Here is a 22,939-nt window from a genome sequence, read left to right as displayed (position 1 = left end):
ATAAGCTGATGTTATTTTGTAATAATGTCAAGGTCTTCAGCAGAAATTTGCTCACTTATTACAACCTCAGTCAAAAAAGACTAGAGATAATACAAGCATCCCTGCAGGAAGTAGATCACCATGGGAAACTCAGCCAAATGAAGTGCTTCCATACGAACGAGAGCCACCCCCCCGCCTAGACACTGATGGTGGTGATGAGCAGTGACGCAGACTTCATGGAAGGGAAACTTTTAACAGGAAGGTTTGATTGGAGATGGCCAGACATCCACGGTAACGGTGATGAAGGGGTAGAGGTGGGTTGCAAAGTGTCAAGGGGCTGAAATGGCAGTGAAAAGACAGAGCACTTTTAAAATTTGACAGCTTGCAAGTGATTGGCTGAATGAGACTGTAACAGGTTGTAATTGGAAGAAGAGGAGGATGAGATAGTGGAGGTTAAGGATTGTGGGACATTGCCTATGACTTAAAGAGCATGCACAATGAGATTTTCTTCCAGCAAGGGGGGAAAGCATAGTTTAAAGCATTCAAAAAGAGAGACACGTTATCAGGCTATAATAACAATGAGTAAGAATGAAAGCAATACCAGGGAATAAGTCCAAGTGTCAGAGGAAAGATGAGAGAATGGAAATACAGAGAAACTAGGAAAATGCCAAATGGAAGACACTGGGATAAGCCATTATATACAAAGAGGGCAAATGATGCGGAGGAAATACAACAAGGAAAATTGCTGAACAAATGCAGGGCAATAGCCATATGATGCTGGGGAAAATGCTGATGCAGGGAAAAAACAGGCACGAAATGGGCCTGTTAACTCTTAATATGCAGGGTATAATGGCTAACAATGATGCAGAGGTTGAAATGCAAGAAAAAACATCATAAAAGGAGAAGGATAGAGGCAAATGCAAGAGAAAAAGCTAGGCTTGAGCCACTACCACCAGTTATATGCATAATTTATGGGAATTTTAGGGTTTCAGAGATCTGTGAGCAACCAGAATGAAAACAGAGATGGATGTAATAGAAGGCAGAAGACCAGCAGCCCAATTGCTGGAAAGAAGATGAAAAGATTCCTAGCATTGCAGCTGAGGTCAGCTGCTCCTATTCTGAATGAATGACCTGCATATTGCAGATGTGACAATTTGCACTTGAGGAGAACCTTTTTTAAAATGACGGTTAAACCAGGACTTTCGCACATGATTATTTCCTTGAGTTAAAAAGACAGGTGTTGGTGAATCAGAGCGGGGTCTGAGGTGAATATATTTAACCAGAGCTTTAAGAGGGGCAAAAGAATGAATCAGTGTGGGCAACAACAAAAGAACAGGGGCCCTCGGGATGTCTTACCCCCTGGAGTCCAGGGATGTGCCAGCGCGTCTTTATTGCATGACTGATTCAACAAACCATTATAACTTAGGATGCAAATATAAATTGTAAATTTCAAAAAATTATGTACAAATTTAGCAAACAAGAACTATTAACCTTAAAATTCAGTAAATGCCTCAGGTGTTTTTTTGTAGAGCTATTTACAATTATTCACAACACAATCAGGTGTCACAATAAAATACATCACAAATTATTTATAAAACTTAAAACTTATTTATATTATTTATTTATATTATTTCTGAAACTCATACCAAACATGCAGCAAACGTGACGACAATGTTCAGGTTTTATTTGACATATTACCATATTTAAACCTGTATATAGTTTGAATCAACTGCTGTCAGACTTCCCTAACCTGTCTGATGCTATGAACACATTCCCATTTTTTCACAGCTTTCTTAACTGTTTTCTTCTTTATATATTTGATCAGGGCCTTCATTGCATCAGAAGGGCATAATATGCCTTCAGAGATGAAAAAAAAGAACATTTGATGAAGCCTCCCTGTATGTATGTTGTTGTAAGAACTGCAGTTGCCTGGGTTCTTAGTCAAGACAGAAAGGAGGGGCGGTATTGTGTGAGCATCTGCAAAGTAATAGAAGCCCAGTGATGAGATGGACAGGCTGATTACAGTGTGTCTTCTCCCACATTTCCCCATCATGGCAATTTATTCTGCTGTCGTCCACCAAACTATGCAGGCAATCAAGTCAGTATTTCTGTTATCAAACTGAAAAAGATGCACTTTCTAAGCTTTTGTAGCTTCTTTCAGCTAAAAAATATCTATCTATCTGTGGAGATTGTAGATGAATAGGAGAACTTAATAAGTAGAACTCAGTAAATTATATCACAACACCAGTCTGAGGTGGAATGCAAAAAGCTCTCCACATAAAAAGAATCCTGTCAGCCTTTACAAAATGTAACCAAACTAACAAAATTAATGACACACTGACATTGTTTTGAAGAATTGTTTTGAATTCCTAAAAATAACCATAGTTTCATGAATACCACTCTTTATTAAACTGGGATCTGTTGGCTACAGTTGCTGCTAACAACCCATATAAATACAAATTATAAAATAATTTCTTTATAATCTACTCCATTTGTTCTTTGTAGTTGTTAGCAAAAAACTGTTACAACAAATAGCATAAATTGCATGTACTAGCAGTGGTTGCTACCTTATTCATCATCAGGGGACTCAGGGATCCCACTGAGTTGGGTTTGAACACTTCCAACATGGCCAGAAACAAAGCCGATCTGGGTCAGTTGGATCAGGCTGAGTCAAGTGAGTGTGCTGGGCTCACAGCACCATACAGACCCGGATCTACAGGGCTGTAACTATAACTGAGAACTCCACTCATGAGGCCAGCAGTTCCACCAATGTAAAATGTAAACATGTAAGAAATGTATGAACATGTAAAAAAAACAAACAAACCCAAAACTACACTGTCATTGTAACCAGTGGCTCCTCTGTTAGCCAGCATAGTCTGTTCAGATGTCATTTTTTCAACTTTTCAGCTGCAAAGGTATCAGGCGAGTTGGAAAATCACAAACAGAAAAGCCTCCATGAGAGAAAAAAAAAAAAAGTAAATGAAATTTTAAAACTTTGTCATCATCTGGACATGCAGAGAAAACACACAACATAATGATATGACCTAAGGCTGGATTGTGAGTCATTTGCCTGGAAATTCTGGTTTCATTTATAAGTGTAGATTCTTGGTTTATTTTCAATTTTCTCTGCTGACTCTGGTGTCGTCAATGACTTTGTCCATTGAGTTTAACCGCTGAAATTAATTAAAGACATACACTTTACATGATAAACATTTTTAAAATTTATATTAACGATTGGGATTTTGTACGACTCTTCAAAATAGAGACTCAATAGCACTGAGTACCCTTTAACTGTCCATTTGAGTCAAGCAAACACTTAATTGTCCAGTTATTGTACAGTAATTGCAACGGCAATTTAAGGCATGATTAACAAAAGTATAGTATATACTATACTAGTATACTAGTATATACTAAGTATATACTTATTATACAGCAATATGATTAAATCATTATTGTACAAATGATAGTGTAAAAACCCTTAATATGAATGTTTCTAGTGAGGCATTTGAAAATGACCCACAGTTAAGTAAATTATGATTAGAATTATTCTCAGTGTCTCATTTAAGTCTCAAAATATTGTTGAAGTTTTCCACTTCAACAGAGAACATATTTGTGGTGGAAACAATATTTATAGTATTTTTATATTTTTCATTTTTTGCAAAGATATGTAAATGTCAGCATTTTTAATATAAATGTTTTTTATAGAGCATCTCATAATGGTACCATTACTTAAAGGAATGTGTATCGTAAATATGTAGCTGGGACCAGCTGGTTAGTAAAGTCAAACAAAATGCCAAAACTGTTCCTTTAATATTGATTACTAAAACCCAGTGTGAATGGACAGTATATAGTGTTTACACTATGTATACTATAGTGTCTGATCTGACAGACAAAACTATAACCTTTTCAGAGCCATTTTTTCAAACCTACAGGCAGTACCTGCTACTGAAAACATGAGTTTCAATTTCTGTGCTCTTTCAGTATTACCATCTGCTCATTGATAAGAGGCTGGCTATATAAACTAGCTAATACACCGTTAATGAGTAGATGCACACTTCCTTGTACAAGGTGACACCAAAAGAAAATAGTTCCTATATGAAACTGCTCACAAGTTCTTAGGACCACCTTGAATAACCAGGTCATGGTTTCTGAAAAGATGGCACAGTTGTGCGGTGGTTAGCACTTTTGACTCACAGCAAGAGGCTTCTGGGATCGAGTCTGGGTCTGGGCCCTTTGGTTCCGGCATGGGTTTTCTCTGGATGCTCTGGATTCCTCCCACAGTCCCAAAAACATGCACATTAGGTTAACTCGCCACTAGATGTGGGTGTGTGTGATTGTCTGTCTTTGTGTGTTGGCCCTGTGATTGAGTCCACTGATCCTCTCCTTGCCATTGAAGTAAAGAAGGCCATTATCTGAGAATGCACAGTATTAATGATTTATTAAATCAAAACAGTAAGAACAGAAAGTTCCTCACTGAAGTTGACAAAATGTAAAAACAAAACATGAAGGTTCTTTCTTATTAAAATGATATATTACGTTCTACACATATTCATATATGCTCAAAATTTCTTCAGAATGCGATGATATAAAAAACATATTAATAATAAAGAAAAAGTGCTATGCAACAGTCGACCACGCACTCCCACCTAAAATAATTAGCTAATTTAATCATATCATAGCTATAGTTAATGTAACTAAACTGACATTAAATAAATAATTCAATTTGCGAAACCTTGGCCACAATATCTGGACTTATAGCAATGCATACGTTTTCTTTTATATGATAACAATTGTTGTATTTCATTCATCCCTTACGTCTGAGCAATCTAATTCAGTAAACTGTTGTTGAACTAACCATCGTTATTATTGTAAAAACAAAAAAAGAAAAAAAAAGTTCATCCCAATTATTTATGTCTTTTGTGGGTACATATAAACTTCCCCACACAGTTCAGCCTGAACAGTTGAGCTTCTGTAACTCTGTCAGTGCAAACAAGGACCACAGACCTAGTCAACAAATTCTCCAACAAAGAACAGTTGCTTGACATAATAATTGTGTGTCCATCCATCACAGTTAAAATGTTAACTTGCACACCAAGATCTGGTGACAATACTCTAAACAGTCACAGGAACAACAGATTAAAAGGAAATTTTTAATGGCTGACATCAGAATTAAGACAGACGTGTATTCCAAATTAAACAGCAAAGCGAACATGGTGCTCAGCACCCTACTACTACCCAAAGAGTGATTTTTGACATTTTTCCTGAATAAGGCTGTTGGCTAAAAAATATCTCTCACACAAAGCAACCACAGGTCAAGAACAACTTTGGTTTACGGAAGTAAAACCGCTAAGAGTACAGTGAACGGTGAAGACTGAACACAGGACATTCACATTAAAATTTCTTTGCTGTTTTTTTCTTTTCTCTTCCTTTTTCTGTACAACAAAATAGATCCTCTGAACGGTTAACCTGCATGACTGGTGTCCTGTTAATCATAATCGTCATATTCTGGATCCATGTTTTCACCCTGGTAGTACATCCCCTGTGTGGAGTAGGACCTTGTCTTCATTGAACAGTTGGTGTCCATTAAAATGGCCTGAAATGACAAAAATTAGAAAGTGTTGTTTCTGCCACAACATATGTAAAAGGTCTCTGAGTAAAATTCCTTTTTGTTGCTCAGTAAACTTCAGTTCAACAAAAAACAAACAGACAGACGGACAGACAAACAATCAAAACAGATTTACAATCAGATTTTGAAACCTAAGGCTATTATCTGTGTACCTAATGGTATTGAAAGGGGTATCATTTTATTATACTAGTATTTTATCAGAGTTAATATTCTGGTATTGTGTCCTCAGTCTACATAATTCCATAATTCTACTGTGTGACAATGTTAAGAGTAATTTAATGTCATGTTGAAATAATACATTTAATGCAGTTATGTTTTGTGCTGTTAACGCCTCCATGTGTCGTCAAATCAAGAAATGAGTAGAGAGATTTAATGTGGCCCAAATAGGACTGACCATTGACTGTATATACAGGTAGGTACATACAATTGTATATTGGGACAAGTATAAGTTTTTTGGCATTTGACCTCTGCACCTATCACCACATTGAATTTGAAATGAAAAACTCAAGATCTGAGCGAAGGGAAGAATTTAATTTAGGGAGTTTGACAGAAGTGTGGCATTAACTATATAGGAATTATAACCATTTTTATAGACCCATCCACATTTTTGTGGCCCATAAATGACAGGATAAATGGCTGACAAGCAGTTTCATGACCATATATGACCTGTTCCCTCGTCAGCCAATGACAAATCAAGCAGATAAAGGTCTGAGAGAAAACCCATTAGAGAGATAGCAAAAACACTGGGATTGGCCAAAACAACAGTTTGGAACATTCTTAAGAAGAAGGAATTAACTGGAAACCTCAGCAATACCAAAAAGTCTTGACAGAGGCCGATGTGTCATTGTCAAAGTCTACAGTCAAAAGATGGCTTCATAAATGTAAATACAGAGGCATCACAACAAGGTGCAAAAACCACTCGTAAAGCTCAACAACAGAAAGACCAGATTAGACTTTGCCAGAAAAGACGATGAAACCAAGATTAAGTTGTACAAGAATGATGGGAACAGAAAAGTATGAAGAGGGAAAGGAACAGCTCATGATCTGAAGTATACTACATCATCTGTCACACACAGTGGAGCAGTCTTATTGGCATGTATAGATGCCAATGGAACCGGATCACTGGTGTTAAGGTGACCTGACTAATGATAAAAGTAGTACTATGAATTCTGAAATGTTTAGTGTTATGACTCTGTGCTCGGATTCCGCTAAATGCTGAGAACTGATATGATGCTTCTTCATATTGCAGATGGATAACGACCCAAAACATACAGCAAAGGGAACCCTAGACTTTCTCAAGGTAAAGAAATGGGATATTCTTCACTGGCCAAGTTAGTCATCTGATCTCATCCCAGTAGAGCAAGCTTTTCACTAACTGAAGACAAGACTGAAGGCAGAAAGAACAACAAACAAGCAACAGCTGAAGGCAGCTGCAGCAAAAGGCCTAGCAAATCATCTCCAATCAAGAAACTCAGCATTTGCTCATGTCCATGGGTTTCAGACTTCAGGCAGCCATTGACTGCAAAGGATTTTCATCCAAGTATTAAAAACAATCTTTATATTTGTAATTATGTTAGTTTGTCCCATCATTTATGAGCCACCAAAAATGAAGCTGGATCTATAAAAATGGCTGTACTTCCTAAATGGTTAATGCCACACTCAAACCCCTTGAATTAAAGATGAAAGTCACTTTGCTCACATCTTGAGTGTTTCATTTCAAATTCAATGTGGCGGTGTGCAGAGGCCAAATGCCAAAAAACGTATTCTTGTTCCAGTATATATGTCCCTAACCGTGAAGCCGGGTGACGTGAAAGCTCCGCTGTTGTGAAGACAAATCATTTCAGTTGCCACCAGGCTACAGTATAGGTTATAAACCTCAATGTTAACAAAGGGGACTTTGACCAAACTAAAAACTCAAATTACACGTCAAATAGGTTTTCTATCATTTTAGGTCCTTCTTATCACACTGATGTATATTTATATATTCATTTTTCAGATAAGTTTGGTTTTATTTAGTTTTTTGATATTATAAAAAGAGGGTGAAACCTCATGATTCAGGGCAGGAACTTGATCCCGCGGCTCCACTGCCCAATAAGTACTGCGCAATTACTGGCTCCATATTTGCAAGATGGTGTTGGTATATTTTGGTATATTTTGGCTTCACTTTTGTACAGTGGGAGGAAGTTGAGGCATGTTCTATTGTATTCTTCCTTTTTATTTTTTGGAAAGAGGTGTTACATTTTTCCATGGTTGAAAAAGGTAGTTTAGTTTCTATTTAAAGACTTCCTTTTTCCTTTTGTCCCTTAACCTTATTGCAGGTTGGGGTGTCTATTCATTTGTTTGGAAAATGTTATTAAAATTTAAGACTTTAAAAGTAAAATACATAATTAACATGTGTTTCCCAAAAATATCAGTACAGACACGTTCATTGTCTGTAAGTGGTCATGGGGTGAACAGGACACTTTGGCTCACACAGCGACATTTGCAGTTTGAAAAATCTTCTGTAGAACCTGACTTTGGGATTTTTATCATGTCTCTTTCAGACTTAATGGAACCACATGTTAGAACAATGTCATTCATACTTGAACGCAATACAAGAAATAGTGTTGGAAGTTAATACATTCATACAGCGAAGGCATTCAAGATGTAAAAGTTTCAAAGTTAAGTCTGTTGATCTTGCCTTGCAGGGTTTTCATATTTCTGTGTGTACATGTGGGATTTGGTTGACTGTATTTCAGTGTATTTTGAATCTTACAATTTTTTCTTCTTGTCCCGGTGGATTCCTGAGGAACAGGCAAAGAGGTGCAAATAAAATATCTACTATTCCAATTATGGTCATCACCCAGGGGAAGCCAATACTCTCAGCAATGGATCCTCCGATAGATGGACCTACATCAGAAGAGGACAGGTCACAAACTGGTTTAATTTGTTTTGGCTGAGGGCAGCACTTTGCATTGCAGCTCTGCACTGACAAGATACACTAATAGGACAAAAGTATTGGCACACCTGACCATTACACTAACAGGGACTTTAATGGCATTGCATTCTAAGGTCGCTATAACAGCTTCCATTCTTTTGGTAAGCAGAAGAAGATTTTGGAGTGTTTCTGTCAGAATGTTTGCCCATTCATGCAGAAGAACATTTGTGAGGTCAGGCACTGGTGTTGGACGATAAAGCCTGGCTCACAATCTCCATTCTTCATTCATCCCAAAGGTGTTTGGTGGGTTTTGAGGTCAGCCAGTTAAGTTCTTCCACACCAACCATGCCTTTATGGAGCTTGCTTTGTGCACTGGAGCACAGTCATGCTGGAACAGAAAAGGGCGTTCCCGAAACTGTTGCCACAAATTTGAAAGAATAGCATTGTCCAAAATGTCTTAGTATCCCCCTTACTTCCCTTAACTAGAAGTAAGGGGCCTATCCCAATACTTCTGTCTCTATAGTGTACATTCATAACAGCAGGGCAATATTAGGGTAAACAAAGGTAGTAACCTAGAAAATTTTGGTAAGCATGAGTTAGTATTAGTATTACTGAAATGTAATACCTGCAACAGGGTAATAATAATAATGATAAAAACACCTCAAGTCTGTTATAGTCTCACTAAAATGGTAATAATGAGCTAACAAAAGGCTGACCTGTTCAGAGTAATAATGTTATATCAGGGTAAACAAAAATGGAATAATGACATTTTCAAGTCACTGCAGGTTTATACTGATGTTGGGTAATATTGTGTTAAAAAATAAAAATAGCAAAGTGATAATAATGTAATTTAGTAACAGGACATAAAGATTATTATTTACTAGAAGCATTCAAAATATTCTTAATCAGTATTCTACTTCTGTTCTAGTATGATGTTGATTTGATGATGATTTTTTTTCCCTGGAAACACATGCAGTGCTTCCTGTGCAATAATCACCAATCAGTGCTACAAGATTGATAACCACCTGTTAACAGTGAATATTATAATTACGTCACTTCAACCTAGCCATCAAATATCAGAACCATTAGTTGGAAACGCATCTGATAATTTTTGAATAATAACCATGAATTAGGTCCATAAAAAACATCTGTGTGTACAGTATGTTATTTTACACTTAATGTCAAAGCCAATAAAACAGTAACTGGAAACAAATATGGTATGGCAGTTGTAAAATGTGTGCTGGAAAATGAAAAAAACCCATCTTTCTTCTTTTGGTAATAATACTTTACAAAGCATACAGTGCTACATACAGTGCCTATAAAAAGACTTCGCCCCCTTGGAAGTTCCCCCTTTATTGCTTTTATAAATGGAATAATAGTAAATATAATTGTGCTTTTTGACAAAAAATTATTAAAAAAAAAACTCTTAATGTCAAAGTGAACACAGATTTCTACAAAGTAATTGATTAAAAATATATAATGTAAAATAAGTGACCGCATGAATATTAACCCCCTTTAAGTCAGTATTTAGTTAGATGAACCTTTGGCTGCAATCACGGCACTGAGTCTATGTGGATAGGTCTCAGTCAGGCTTGCACTGCAATTGTATTCCATTCGTCTTTGCAAATCTGGTGAAGTTCTGTCTGAGGCTGCTCCCAGAATGGGCATGAACAGCCCTTTTCAAGACCTGCCACAGATTGTCTTTATATCATTTCTGTAGCTTCCTGTATGCTTTGGGTCATTGTCTTGCTGGAAAATAAATCCTCTCTAGTTCTCTTTCAGACTACATCAGAATGTCCCCCAGGATTTCTCTGTATTTTGCTGCATTCATTTTACCCTCTACCTGTACAAGCCTTAGGAGGCTGACTGCTGAGAAGCATCCCCACAGCATGATGCCACCACCACCATGCTTCATACTGGAGATGGTGTGTTTGTGGTGATGTGCAGTGTTTGGTGTCTGCCAAATATAGTGTCTAGTCTGATGGCCAAAAAGCTCCATTTTGGTCTCATCAGACCAAAGAACCTCCTTCCACTTGACCTTGGAGTCTCACAAATGCCTTTGTGCGAACTCTAGTCGAGATTTAATATGTGCTTTCTTCAGCAGTAGCCTTCTCCCATAAAGCTTTGACTGGTGAACCAGGGTAACAGTTGCTGTATGAGTCTTTCCCATATCAGCTGCTGAAGCTTTTAACTCCTTCAGAGTGGTCACTCAAATGTCTTGGTGGCCTCCCTCACTAGTCTCCTTCTTGCATGGTCATATAGTTTGTCAGGACAGTTCACTTTAGGCAGATTTACACATGTGCCATATTCCTTCCATGTCTTAATGATGAATTTAACTGAACTCTATGGAATGTTCAGTGACTTGGAATTTTTTTTGTATCCATCTGGAATTATACTTTTCAATAACCTTTTCTCAGAAATGCCTGGAGGGCATGGTGTATTTGTAGCCAGGAATACTGTTTAACCAGTGACTGGAATTTTCAGACACAGTTGTCTTTGTACTACAATTACTTGAGACACATTCACTGCACTCAGGTAATTAGGTCAGTTACTTTAAAGTGGGTGAATATTTATGCAGTCACTTATTTTACATGATATATTTTTAATTAATTGACATTACTTTGTAGAAATATGTTTGCACTGTGATATTAAAGAGTGTTTTGTAAATTTTGTCAAAAAAGCCAAAACACTGTAAATACAATAATGAATCAGGGCTGGAAAATCCAAATATTATTTAAAAAGATGATTCACGTTTTTGAAGCATGTTTGTATGAGATACTTATCCATAGTGTATTACCAAAAGTAGATGGTGGTTGCCATGCCATGGCCTTTGAGAAGAAGTCAATAATGCCAGCTTGGCAGCTACTGCTGTGGATGGTGCAGTTGCAAAGCTATTTTAGTCACATAAAAAAGACTCATCTACTCTTTCTCCTTCTCCAAACTGGAATTGTACTGACCGCAATCAACTGTATGTGATATGGATATGAATAAGTGCCTCATCAAACCACACATAGACCCAAAACTTTCCCTTTAATCTTGTGGTTTTGTTGAGTTAAGCAAATATCAAAGGCAATATGGGACTTTAAATGTATTGACAGTCAATCAGGGCTGGAAAATTCATTTGTACAAGAGTATTTTAATGAAACACTTAAAGTCAGGGAGATTACTTGGAAACACATGGGCTAATTTCTTTGTAATAACCAAGAATTAGGGTTCTGCAATGGCCAGAATTTTATTTAGATAAAAAATACAAGCCATAGATTTCTATGGTTGAACACTTTCTATTACTGTTGATATTCACTTTGAAGGTATCATAACCTGTAGTTGCATCTGTAGTGTTGCTAAAGTGTTGTGTTTCATACTGCTTACCTAAAGCAAATCCCATGCAGAAGGCCACATCAGCAATGGCATATACACTTCCATAAACAGACACATGACGTAGGTCCACAAGGTAACCCATTATAGGCATCATTGATGAGTCAACCATGCCTGTAACACATCACACACAATAGATCTTTGACGTTCAGCAGAGCACGTACTTGTTTAACACAGTATTTCATTTGGCAAACTTACCAATAGCAAAACCAACACCAAAGTTTGGAAGAATGAGACCATAGATATTTGTGGCAAATGGAACCTAGGACAAAAAGACAAATATCAGAAAAAATATTTATTTATTTATTTATTTATTCAGTTTTAATTTATACCTGTGTTACGTGTTATAACAGTGGTTCCAATTACATCTATTTACACATCTCACTATTTAGAATTCAGAATTTATGCGCATTTTAAACAGTTACATTTCTGCTCCAACACCCAAAGAATTGCGACTTCAACATGGTAGAGAGGTCTGTGTGTCCCTGTGAACCTTGGAGCTATGTTGTCTGGGGCAGCAGACCCTACTAGGGTTTCTCAAGGCAGATTGGTCTTAGGGTAGGGGCCAGGAAAAGACCCTAATGACACAACTGAGGGATAGAGCCTTGCCCAGAATGGGAAAACCGGGGACTACTTCTGGGGCTAAACTGGGAAGTGAAGGCTGCCAGCAAGTTTCTGGCGGCAGGCAAAGCCCCAAAAAGCAACATGGTGGTGTCACAGCCCTGTGGGCTCATCACCTCCAAGGAAAGGCATTGGGGCCAGGTGCATTGCATGCTGGGTGGCAGTCAAAAGCATAGACCTATGAGTGCTGACACCTGACATTGCAGACAGGTCCCAGGGTTGTGGAATGTCACCTCTCTGGTGGGGAAGAAGCCTGAGCTGGTGTGGGAGGTGGAGCGGTACCAATTAGATATAGTTGTGCTCACCTCCACACACAGCACAGGTTCTGCAACCAAACTCCTTTAGTGGTGTTGAATTCTCCTGTTCTAGAGTTGTCTAGCGTGAGAGGCGTCAAACAGGCATATCTGCTGAAGAGAAGTCTCCGACTGCGGGGGGTGCCTGTGTACTGAACAGCAGCTCAGCATATTTGGCCTTCTTGAAGTCTCTAGGTGGTATCCTGGAAAGGTTTCTGCCTGGGGACTCTGTAGTTCAACACTCCCATGGGCAATGATGGAGAAACCTGGAAAGCACTCACTGGGAGGAACACTTGTCTGATCTGAAGTGATGCTTTGTTATTGGACTTCTGTGCTAGGACTGGCTATAACAAACACCATGTTTTAACATAAGGAGGTCCATAAGAATAGCTGGTCCCAGACCACCTAAGGCCAAAATGTTGATCGAAAATATGATGGTGATATCTGAGTAGTGATAACCTGTGGCCATATGTCTTCGACACATGATTGAAGAGAAGAGCAGGGCTGTCAACTGATCACCACCTGGTGGTGAACTGAATAGGATAGCAGGAGAGGCTGCCAGACAGACCAGGTAAGGTACCTATAGGCTAGGTATGGGGTACCAGGGCCATAGCCAAGAGCCGTCCAGTCCCTATATAGCCAAAGAGAGAGCTGAGAGGTGTCTGGGATTAGAATCAGCACCTACAAGTCCAACGCCATGGTTTTCTGCCAAAGTTAAACTACCTTTAGGTCTTATTCAGGAGTGATGGGAAAATGTGTGTGAGTGTGAAATTACTGCAGCTCCATCTGGCCTGGGAAAGGCTGGGGATCCCCCAGGAGGAGCTGGAAAATGTTGAAAGGGAGAGGGATGATTGGAATTCTTTATTTAGCCTGCTGCCAGTGGACAAAGATGGGCGGATGGATGGATTTCTGCACCATTTTAAACATTTGTGATCCACCTGTTCTGATCAGTTATATCATAGACTGAATTCACTATAACATTGCAAGTTTTTCCTCATACTTACACAGATTACACTGATTCCAACCACCATTATTCCAATGAGAGCACAAAGCCATCTGTAAAGAAGAGAAAACATCAGTGTAATCTAATGGAAACCATTTTTACTCTAACTACAGTAAGATGAAGAAGTTTGTTTTACTTGTGTATAACATAAATTATATTCATCTACATAGCTTCATATTGTAAAGTACATTATTATTTAGTGTTAGACATTACTTAATTCTGTGTAAGAACTGCCAGTTAGAACTGCAGTCCTAATAATCTCTGGAGCAAGTCAAGATAATAGGTAGTGTACCCTGAATCCTCAAAGAACTTGCCAGTGTAACCACTGTATGGACAAAAGTATTGGGACCCCTGACCATTACACCAATAAGACATTACATGCCAAATACATAGACATTAATGTGATGTTGATTCCCCCCATTTGCATCTACAACAGCTTCCACTAATCTAGAGGCTTTCCACAAGATTTTGGAGTGTTTCATTCATTGATCCATGCAGTAGAGCATTTGTGAGGTCAGACACTGATGTTGGACAGAAAGCCCTGGCTTGCAGTCTCTGTTTCAGTTCATCCCAAATTTGTTTGATGAGGTTGAGGTCAGGATGGGCCAGTCAAGTTATTCCACACCAAACTCATCCAATCATGTCATTATGGACCTTGCTTTGTGTATTTGGGCAGTGTCATGGTGGAATAGAAAAGGGCCTTCCCAGAAGTGTTGCCACAAAGTTGGAAGCATAGCATTGTCCAAAATGTCTTGGTATGCTGAAGCATTAAGATTTCCCTTCACTGGACCTAATCTAAATAGATAGAACTGATGTAAAAATGTGAATTGCTTTAAATTTGTACTACATTCCATGTGATACTGAACTTAAAATAAAATAAAAGATAAAGCAGTAATAGTAGTAGTGACAATGGTTACACTGGCAATAGGAATAGAGATGGCAGAAGTGGCACAAACATGAGTAAGTAACACCAAATCCGTGGACGTGGTTTGAAGTGGCAGTAGCATAAGAAGCACTAGTATACCAGTAGTTTAATATGGTCTGTTGGAAAATTAAAAAATCCTGTTTTAACATTAACGAGGATCAATATCTGATTGATCCTGAAAATATTATTGGCAATACTCAACAACTAAAGAACATTTTGAATGGACAAACCCAGATATCATTTCACTGGTAGACATGTACACACAGAAATTATGGATGCTCTGTATTATCCAGGCTTCAATAAAGGCAGCCTCACAAACCCTAAAAAACACTGAAAACTCATTTCAAGGAGCGGAAGCAGATATCACATCACAGTGGGAGAGAGACAGAGAGCAGATAAGGATAATTTTCCTCCCTACCTCCCCATCTTGTGTGCCAACGTGCCAAAGATGTTGGTTCCAATAAGGTATGAGATGGACGCTGGTAAGAAGGCGACGCCTGGACCACAGACAGACAGAGAGAGTGAAGGTGTGGGCAGTTTTCCAAGATAAGTAGATCTCTATCAGTGTCTCATCACAGAGCTGCTGTACATCTTAAATTGTCTGTAATGAAATCTTGTGCCTTCTACCTGCCAGCATATGACACTCTAATATCCTGTTCCCCACTCATTTTCCCGCCCCTTTTTTTTAATCTGACTTAGACTTCATATACAACAGACTGGAGGAACAAACTAATAACATCAAAGACTGCAGGACACCTCTGTATATAAAGTAGCTAGCAAAAGTGACACTTTTGAATAAAATAAGTCACAAAATAAATAGTGTGCTCATGTAGACGAGGGAAAATGTGGACCAATGATGATATTTTGCAAAACTGGTAATCACTTAGATCATTGGCCCTCAGGATATCAGTTTGCATGAGCTGTATATATTGGAGCTGTCAAGATACAAGGTTCATTTATTTATTATTTTACAGGGTTGTGCAACAAAATGCTAGTTATAGGCCTTGTATGCAACTTCATATTCTACCCACAAAAAGAAAATTCTATTAATGGATAAATAAATAATAAGTCATAAAAAACAATACTATATTTTACTGTAGAATGTGGAGGATCAGTTCAAGAGTCTCACAGCCTGAGGAAAAAAGAGCATCCGACACCGGGGACGTCACCTGACCAATATCACTGGGGCTGTGTAGAAGTACTCATAATGTCCTGTTCTTTATCACCCAAGGCAGAGCTGTACGGAGGTTAATCAGGGCCAAAAGTTTCATTATTTTAAAAAAGGGATTTGAAATTGAAAGTTGAAATTTCGATTTTGAAATGTGAAAAATACAACATTGTACTCAAACTAAAAATCAGTTTTAGATTTTTTTTTTTTTTTTTTTGCTTTCAGATCTTTTTTTCACTTTCAGGTCTCATTTTTTTTATTTTGAAACGTTTGGACCGGATCTGGCATGGGGGACATGGCATAAGCTTAGAGGTGCATGGAATCATGTGACAGCATAACAAAGAAGGCTGAGGAAACTTTTCCTACACTTATTTTTAGTTCGAGTACAGTGTTGTATTTTTCATAGTTCAAAATTGAAATTTCAACTTCAAATTCAACTCAATTTCAAATCATTTTCCTTAAATTAATGAAACTTTTTGGAGCTTTCTTTACCAGGGTGGACATGTGTTATGTCCATGACAGGTTCTCTGTGATGTTGATTTCTAGGAAGCTCAAACTGTTCACCTGCTCTCCCTCAGCTCCTCTGATGTAGACATGGGTGTGAGTCTTTGCTTTCTTTTTTTCTAAAATCACTAATAACCCTCCCAGTTTTGTTGAAACTGAGCAATAAGTTGTTGTCTGTGCACCAGTCTGCAAGACTGCTGATTTCCTTCCGATATGAACTCTTAACATTGTTTGTAATCTGGCCTGTGATGGTGGTGTTGTCACATACTTCACGACAGAGTTCTTCTGAGAACAGGAGGGGGCTGAGGATAGAGCATAATGGGCTCCGGTGTTCAGCTCTAGAGTGGAGGAGTTTAACCACTAATCCAAACTGTCTGAGGCCTGTTTGTGAGGAAGTCAAGCATCCAACTGCAGAGCATGGCACTCAGAGTGTTACATTTTCCAATCACTTTCATAGGGGAGTTTGAACTAAATGCTACTCTGAAATCAACAGCATTCTGATATATATGTTGCCTTTAAGGCATCTCCACCCTGTTAAATAAAGCTCAGAAAGAAAATATCAGAATCACCGAACGTTTGCCACAATCTTTTCAGGGATTTTTTCACAAATGTCACGAGTAGGCTACTTCAACCTCTGCAACAGCAGGCGGTTATATGAATCAATATAAATGAGCCAGGAGGTTAAGCACAGCTTGATAGGTAGCATGTAAAGCATGTATAGAACACCAGCAGTGACGGTGACAAAGCTGCTGTAATTGTCATTGTGGGATTCTTATGTGTCCTTTTAAAGTTTTAATATTTTCAAGTGACAAATAATTTAGCCACATAACGCCTCTTTGGAAAGTTGCTTTGACACTGTCAGAGATGCTGCTGCTGCAGATGCCCAGTTGAAATGTTTTATTTGTTTGTGGAGCAAGAAAATAGCTCCATACAGCTCACATTTGTCTTTATCTTCATTTTTTGTTGTTATTGTTTTGTTGTTGTTTTTCTTTGTTGTCTTTTTTGAGCAAGGACCATGACCATTGTTTCTCTCTCTCTCTCTCTCTCTCTCTCTTTCATCCTCTCTGTCCTGTCTACCTCTTCTTCCCCCCTTCACCCAGCTGACTATCAGCAGGATGGTTCTCCCTTGTGAGTCGGGTCCTGCTCAAGGTTTCTTCCTGTTAAAGGGGAGTTTTTCCTTGCCACTGTCTGCTTGCTCGGGGGTTCAGGCTTTGTGTCTCTGTAAAGTATCTAGAGACAATTTTGATTGTATAAGGAGCTATATAAATAAATTGAACTGAATTGAATTGACCAAGCACTAATGTCAAAGTGAGAAAAGATTATTTATGCCAGAAGTTCCATCTGCAGTCCCCAGGCAGGTACACACAAGACACAGTCACCAGAAACTAAAAACATCTACTTACATACAACACTGATACATAAGTATACAGGTACATCTACAAACACACATCAACATTTACATACCATCACATTCATCCATCCAGTGACGGTGATAAAATTATCATTCATTAAGAATAAAATCTGAATCACAGTCAATTTAATGTTGGCATGACTGCTTTTTTAATCTCCTTTTTTTTGCACCACGGGTAAAAGAATGGAAATGTGAGCACGTTTTAGATCAACTGGAATCACATTCAGTGTTTGATGGCTGTAAATGAGAAAGCAGATTGTGCAAAGGGAATCCAGAGGGATGTTCAAGTTTGAATTTAGAGCAGAGTGGGAGGGTCTGTTCATTTGTTCAGAGTGGAGCTGAAAAAAGAAGAGTCTGAGGAAATATTGTTAAACAAGTCTGAATTTGCTCTTGTGAGTTTTCCTGAAAGAAGTGTACCACATGCCGGACAATAGTATGTGCACGATTTTGGATTGCATTACATAGTTTGGTTTCACAGCTGCTGCTGGACCATGACAGAATGCCATCTATCATAATACCCAGGTATTTGTATGAAGAGACTGACTCAGCTGACAATCAGGTAGAAGGTCAAAAATAATCTTCTCTCTTTTATCAGTATTGATGTTAAGAGGGTTTTTTGTCACACCATTCAACTACACTATATAGACAAAAGTATTGGGACACCTGACCATTACACCAACAGGGATTTTAATGCGATTGCATTCTGAATACTTAGACAGCTTTGCAGCTATAACAGCTTCCATTCTCCTGGAAAGGCCTTCCACAGAAAGAGTGTTTCTGTGGGAACTTTTGCCTATTCAAGCAGTAGAGCATTTGTGAGGTCAGGCACTTGTCCAAAATGTCTTGGTATGCTGAAGCCGTGATTTCCCATCACTGGACTTAAGGGGCCCAGCCCAAACCTGGAAAAACAGCCCCCATACCACACCTGAATGCTTTTGTCCATATAATGTGGCTATTCAGCATTACAATGGTACACACATTCATTGCTGACAGTCAGCAGAGAGTAAGTTAGAATCATCAGAGTATTTTAAAAACACTGTAGAATCAACAGTATCAACAACAGAAGTGAGTTAATAAAGCCTTCAGGTGCTCAAATATTAGTCCTGACTGGAGATGAAGGTCATTTGCATTTTCTAGATGTATACTATTTGTGAGAAAACAGCTGAAATGTAATTATATCAACAAAAAAAAAGGTATTGATATGAGATGAACAAGCATGACAGCACTATCTTTTGTGCTTCAACCTCGCTTGTAGGCAAGTGGAAAAAGGATGTTGTGGTTGCCTGACAGGTGCCAATTCCAGGACAAAAAAAAATTAAAACAAGAATTAAACCCAGCTTTTAGTTCTGACATAAATGAAAAAAAAGTTAAAAATCTTTAATGTCAAAGTGACAAAGTAATGTCACTTAATTAAAAATATATTATGTAATATAAGTGATCCTATAAATATTCACCCCTTTTAAGTGACTGTACTCGTTCAGCAGAGGCCCAGTCAGCTGGTGGTAGTCGTCTCACAAGACGATTTCAGTGAATGTGTTTTAAGTGACTACAGGATAAAGATCACCTATCTCTGGAAGGTCCAGTCCCTGGTTAATCAGTATTTCTGGCTACAATTACACCACAGAGACAAAGGAACACTGCAGGCATTTCTGAGAAAAGGTTATTGAAAAGTATAAGTCAGGGGATGGATACAAATAAAATTTCCAAGTCGCTGAATATCCCCTGGAGCTTTTTTGCCTGTGAGACTAGATGCTATGTTTGGCAGACGCAAAACATTGCACATCACCACAAACACACCATCCCCTCTGTGTAGCATGGTGGTGGCAGCATGCTTCTCAGCTGCAGGCCCTGGTAGGCCTGTAAAGGTAGAGGGTAAAATGAATGCAGAAAAATACTGCGAAACCCTGGAGGACAACCTGATTCAGTGTGCAAGAGAACTACGACTTCGGAGAGGATTTACTTTCCAGCAAGACAATGACCTGAAGCACACAGTGAAAGCTACAGAGAAATGGTTTAAAGGCGACAGGGTGAAAGTGCTGGAACGGCTGAGTCAAAGCTCACGTCTCAGTTCAGCAGAGAATTACTGACTGGGCTTGAAAAGCGTTCATGCGTTTCACGCTCATGTTTCGCGTCTGTGTAAATTTTTATGACAAAAAAATTAGAAACATCAGTCCAGTACAAACATCAATATAAACATAAACAAAACTGAGCACAATCAGTTTCTCAAAGATAGAATTTATGGTAGGGCTGTTGTATCCATCACATTGTACAAGTGGACCTAACAAAGTGACCACTGGGTATGTATCTGCGCCTTAACACACGAAAGCATTTTTAATTGGCACTGTATCATACATTTTGTATGTTTTTATGTGTCTTATTTGTGTGTACATTTTGAAGAACTGAAAATTTTACAAATGCTTTGTGCTGCAAGGACATATACAATATGCCTGATGTGTATTTTTGCGTGAGTACAGAGCTTTGTGAGTACCTAGCTGCCATTTCCTGGCACACATGGTCTCCATCATCCAGATTGGCAGTGTTGGCTCCATCATAGCAATGGCCATATTTCCAAAACAAATGGCACCTGGGGAGGAAGATTGAGGATAAGTGAAAGCTGTGACAATTATGGTCTATTTCTGTTCTTTGGCTCTTATTTTTTACTCTTCCATTGCCAACTGCCAGCTCTCCTTGTTACTACGTTTTCAGAGTAATTGACATGGTGGGGAAGGCTTGCTCACACTTCAGCAATTTCACTGTCACACACATTTGTATTACCCTGCTTGTGAGGAGCAAAATCTCTGTTCATTTATGTTCTGATAAATAAAGATGAGAAGAAACAGTTTATGTGGGCAATCTAAGTTAGATCACAGTAGCCATGTCATTGCACTGGTTTTCATTTTTAACCCATCATTTATCAAGAGCAAGTCAACATTTCTTATATTTAAATGACGGACTGCATAGTTTTCAGTGATGATGGAGGGCCTTGTGTATTCAAGATGGGCACACCATACCATTCGGAATAAAATGGATTTACTGCATGCCAGTTACCTCGTGCAATCATTTTTCAGGGATGCCTGTATTATCAGGCCTTTAGACCAACCTTGATTCTGAAGTCAATCTATCATTTTTTTCATCATACAGTCTGAACCATTTACTCAGGCAAGAAGAGTGGTTGTTTGTCTCTCTAACAACAGGTGGTTTAACATCCAAACCCACAGGAAAGTTTGCACACTAGAGGTTGAGATGCTGAACCCAGTACTATGTCCTGTTAACTGGCTGGTCAAAGGAGGCAAATGAGGAGAAACACTAGTTACAGATGGCTGTTCATCATCAAGCATTTATTCTTCTTATCACACCACGTATGCAGTCAGCTCAACGCCATACAGTCGTCCCCATCACACACAGTCTCATATAACGTTAAGTCATAAGCCTTTCCATGTTCTTACTAAGGGTCTTCCCTACAACTCATCCAACAAAAATCGAATAAGCTCTGATGAAGATAGTAGCCAAGGGTGTCGAAACATACCAAGCCTCAAAACCATTGCTGACATCAAATTCTGTCTTATCTTCTATAGAGCCTATGTTTTGGTAAAATTGGTTTGAATTTCTTCAGGGCATTACTTATGTGAAAAAAGTTAGCAGATCACTGATGAAGTTCATAATGTTAAACACCATTCTTGGGATGGACCGAAAATCGTCAGTTACTGTAGAACAGCAAAATATGTACCTCTATAAATTTTAAAAGACCTCTTGCAACCTGAGAAGTTCCAGTTGAACTGTGAGTTTTGTTGCCTTTCACTAACACTCCACCTTGCAACATTTTAGCTTCAGAAGCCAAATATTTTACTTTACCGAAAGCATTAAAAGGTGACTGCATGTTTTGGTTATTACAGAAGTGATTTAATTTAAGATGGAGGAAAACATGTTTTTAAAATTATACAGCAAGCAAACTAGCAGGAAAATTGAAGGCAGCATTAAATTTGGTTGAGTTAAAATGATACATCGTGTGTTGGGAACAGGACTATTGATAACATACTAGTGAATTTCCCCACTGCGGGATCAGTAAAGTTCATCTTATCTTATACTGAGAACACTATGTTAAACAGAAATTGCAGCTCAGACATTAAGCACCAAGGCCAGAGGGTCATCGGGGCAGCAGACATGGATGTCTAAGTCCCCAAACCACCCCTGACTGTCAGTCTGGACTGGTTTAAAAATCAGTAACCAGGTGAGTAAGCTTTGAATAGGTGGACATGATCATTTCGTGCTAGTGATGATTCTGTGATCATGGAATGATTTACATCATTTGTGGTCTCACTTTAAGAAGAACCTGCTGCAAATAATAAAAATAACTGCTGTGGCTGCCTTTTTTGCCCAGTAGTTTGTCTTCCAGCACAAATAGCTGTTATTGAACTTCCAAACATCTGAACAGTGATAAGGAGGGGTTCCACTGGATAGCCAGCATGGCCATATACTGTTTCTAAAACCCTTTTTGTTTTGTCTGTGTCTCTCTCACATGCAGCACTCATTTCACAACACAATTTCGAGTTATATTTCTGCTCTGGAACCAGCAAATCAGTTGTAGGCTTTGTGTTTAGCCATAACATCTGCCACACAAAAAGCAATATCTGAGTAAATTTCTCTGTGTCTTTTTTTCCCCAAAGGCAATATCCCACAGAAGCTTCTTCAGAGGGGAAAGACTTTGACATGTGCTGATATTATTTTCTTACCAGCTGCGATTAGAATGTATGGGTCCTTCATCAGTGTCAACAATGGAGTCCCCTTCTGACTCTGTGAAGGACAAAGGCACAGTAACAAATGTCCATGTCAAATGCAAATCAGCATATACTGTAGCTCAACTAAAGCTTCTTTTGTACGTGTAGTATGTGTTCTTAGTGAAATATAACCTTTCAGAATCGATCTATGCTTTGGGTGTCATAGCACTGATGGCATTCAATTATAGAAAATATCTAGAATATTTAATATAGTAATTTGGTCAAAGACATAAACTGTCCAGTCACAATATCAATCTTTTCTGGTAAGCAGCTATGTAATGATAATGAATGAATGGGAATAAATGAATCGGAACTAGCTTACAGTACTGCTTTTATGTACTG

At 38.4% G+C, this 22,939-nt stretch overlaps 1 protein-coding gene across 1 annotated transcript in view; it reads right to left on the bottom strand.

Annotated features, from left to right (window-relative positions):
• Nucleotides 1–4,269: 4,269 nt before the first annotated feature.
• Nucleotides 4,270–22,939, bottom strand: part of slc18a2 (solute carrier family 18 member 2) — a 30,318-nt gene continuing 11,648 nt past the window's right edge. The window contains exons 8-15 of the mRNA XM_046402023.1: nucleotides 22,553–22,613; nucleotides 20,311–20,406; nucleotides 15,158–15,236; nucleotides 13,816–13,867; nucleotides 12,096–12,159; nucleotides 11,892–12,011; nucleotides 8,361–8,494; nucleotides 4,270–5,572 (exon numbers count right to left, since the gene is read on the bottom strand). Of these exons, the coding sequence (XP_046257979.1) occupies nucleotides 5,465–5,572; nucleotides 8,361–8,494; nucleotides 11,892–12,011; nucleotides 12,096–12,159; nucleotides 13,816–13,867; nucleotides 15,158–15,236; nucleotides 20,311–20,406; nucleotides 22,553–22,613 (714 nt within the window). The 3' untranslated portion in view covers nucleotides 4,270–5,464. The remainder of the gene's footprint in view (nucleotides 5,573–8,360; nucleotides 8,495–11,891; nucleotides 12,012–12,095; nucleotides 12,160–13,815; nucleotides 13,868–15,157; nucleotides 15,237–20,310; nucleotides 20,407–22,552; nucleotides 22,614–22,939) is intronic.

This window comes from Scatophagus argus, chromosome 10 (genome assembly GCF_020382885.2).
Source record: "Scatophagus argus isolate fScaArg1 chromosome 10, fScaArg1.pri, whole genome shotgun sequence".
Lineage (NCBI taxonomy): Eukaryota > Metazoa > Chordata > Actinopteri > Scatophagidae > Scatophagus > Scatophagus argus.
The sequence above is the reverse complement of the archived record's forward strand: the minus strand, read 5'-3'. Positions and strand labels throughout refer to the sequence as shown.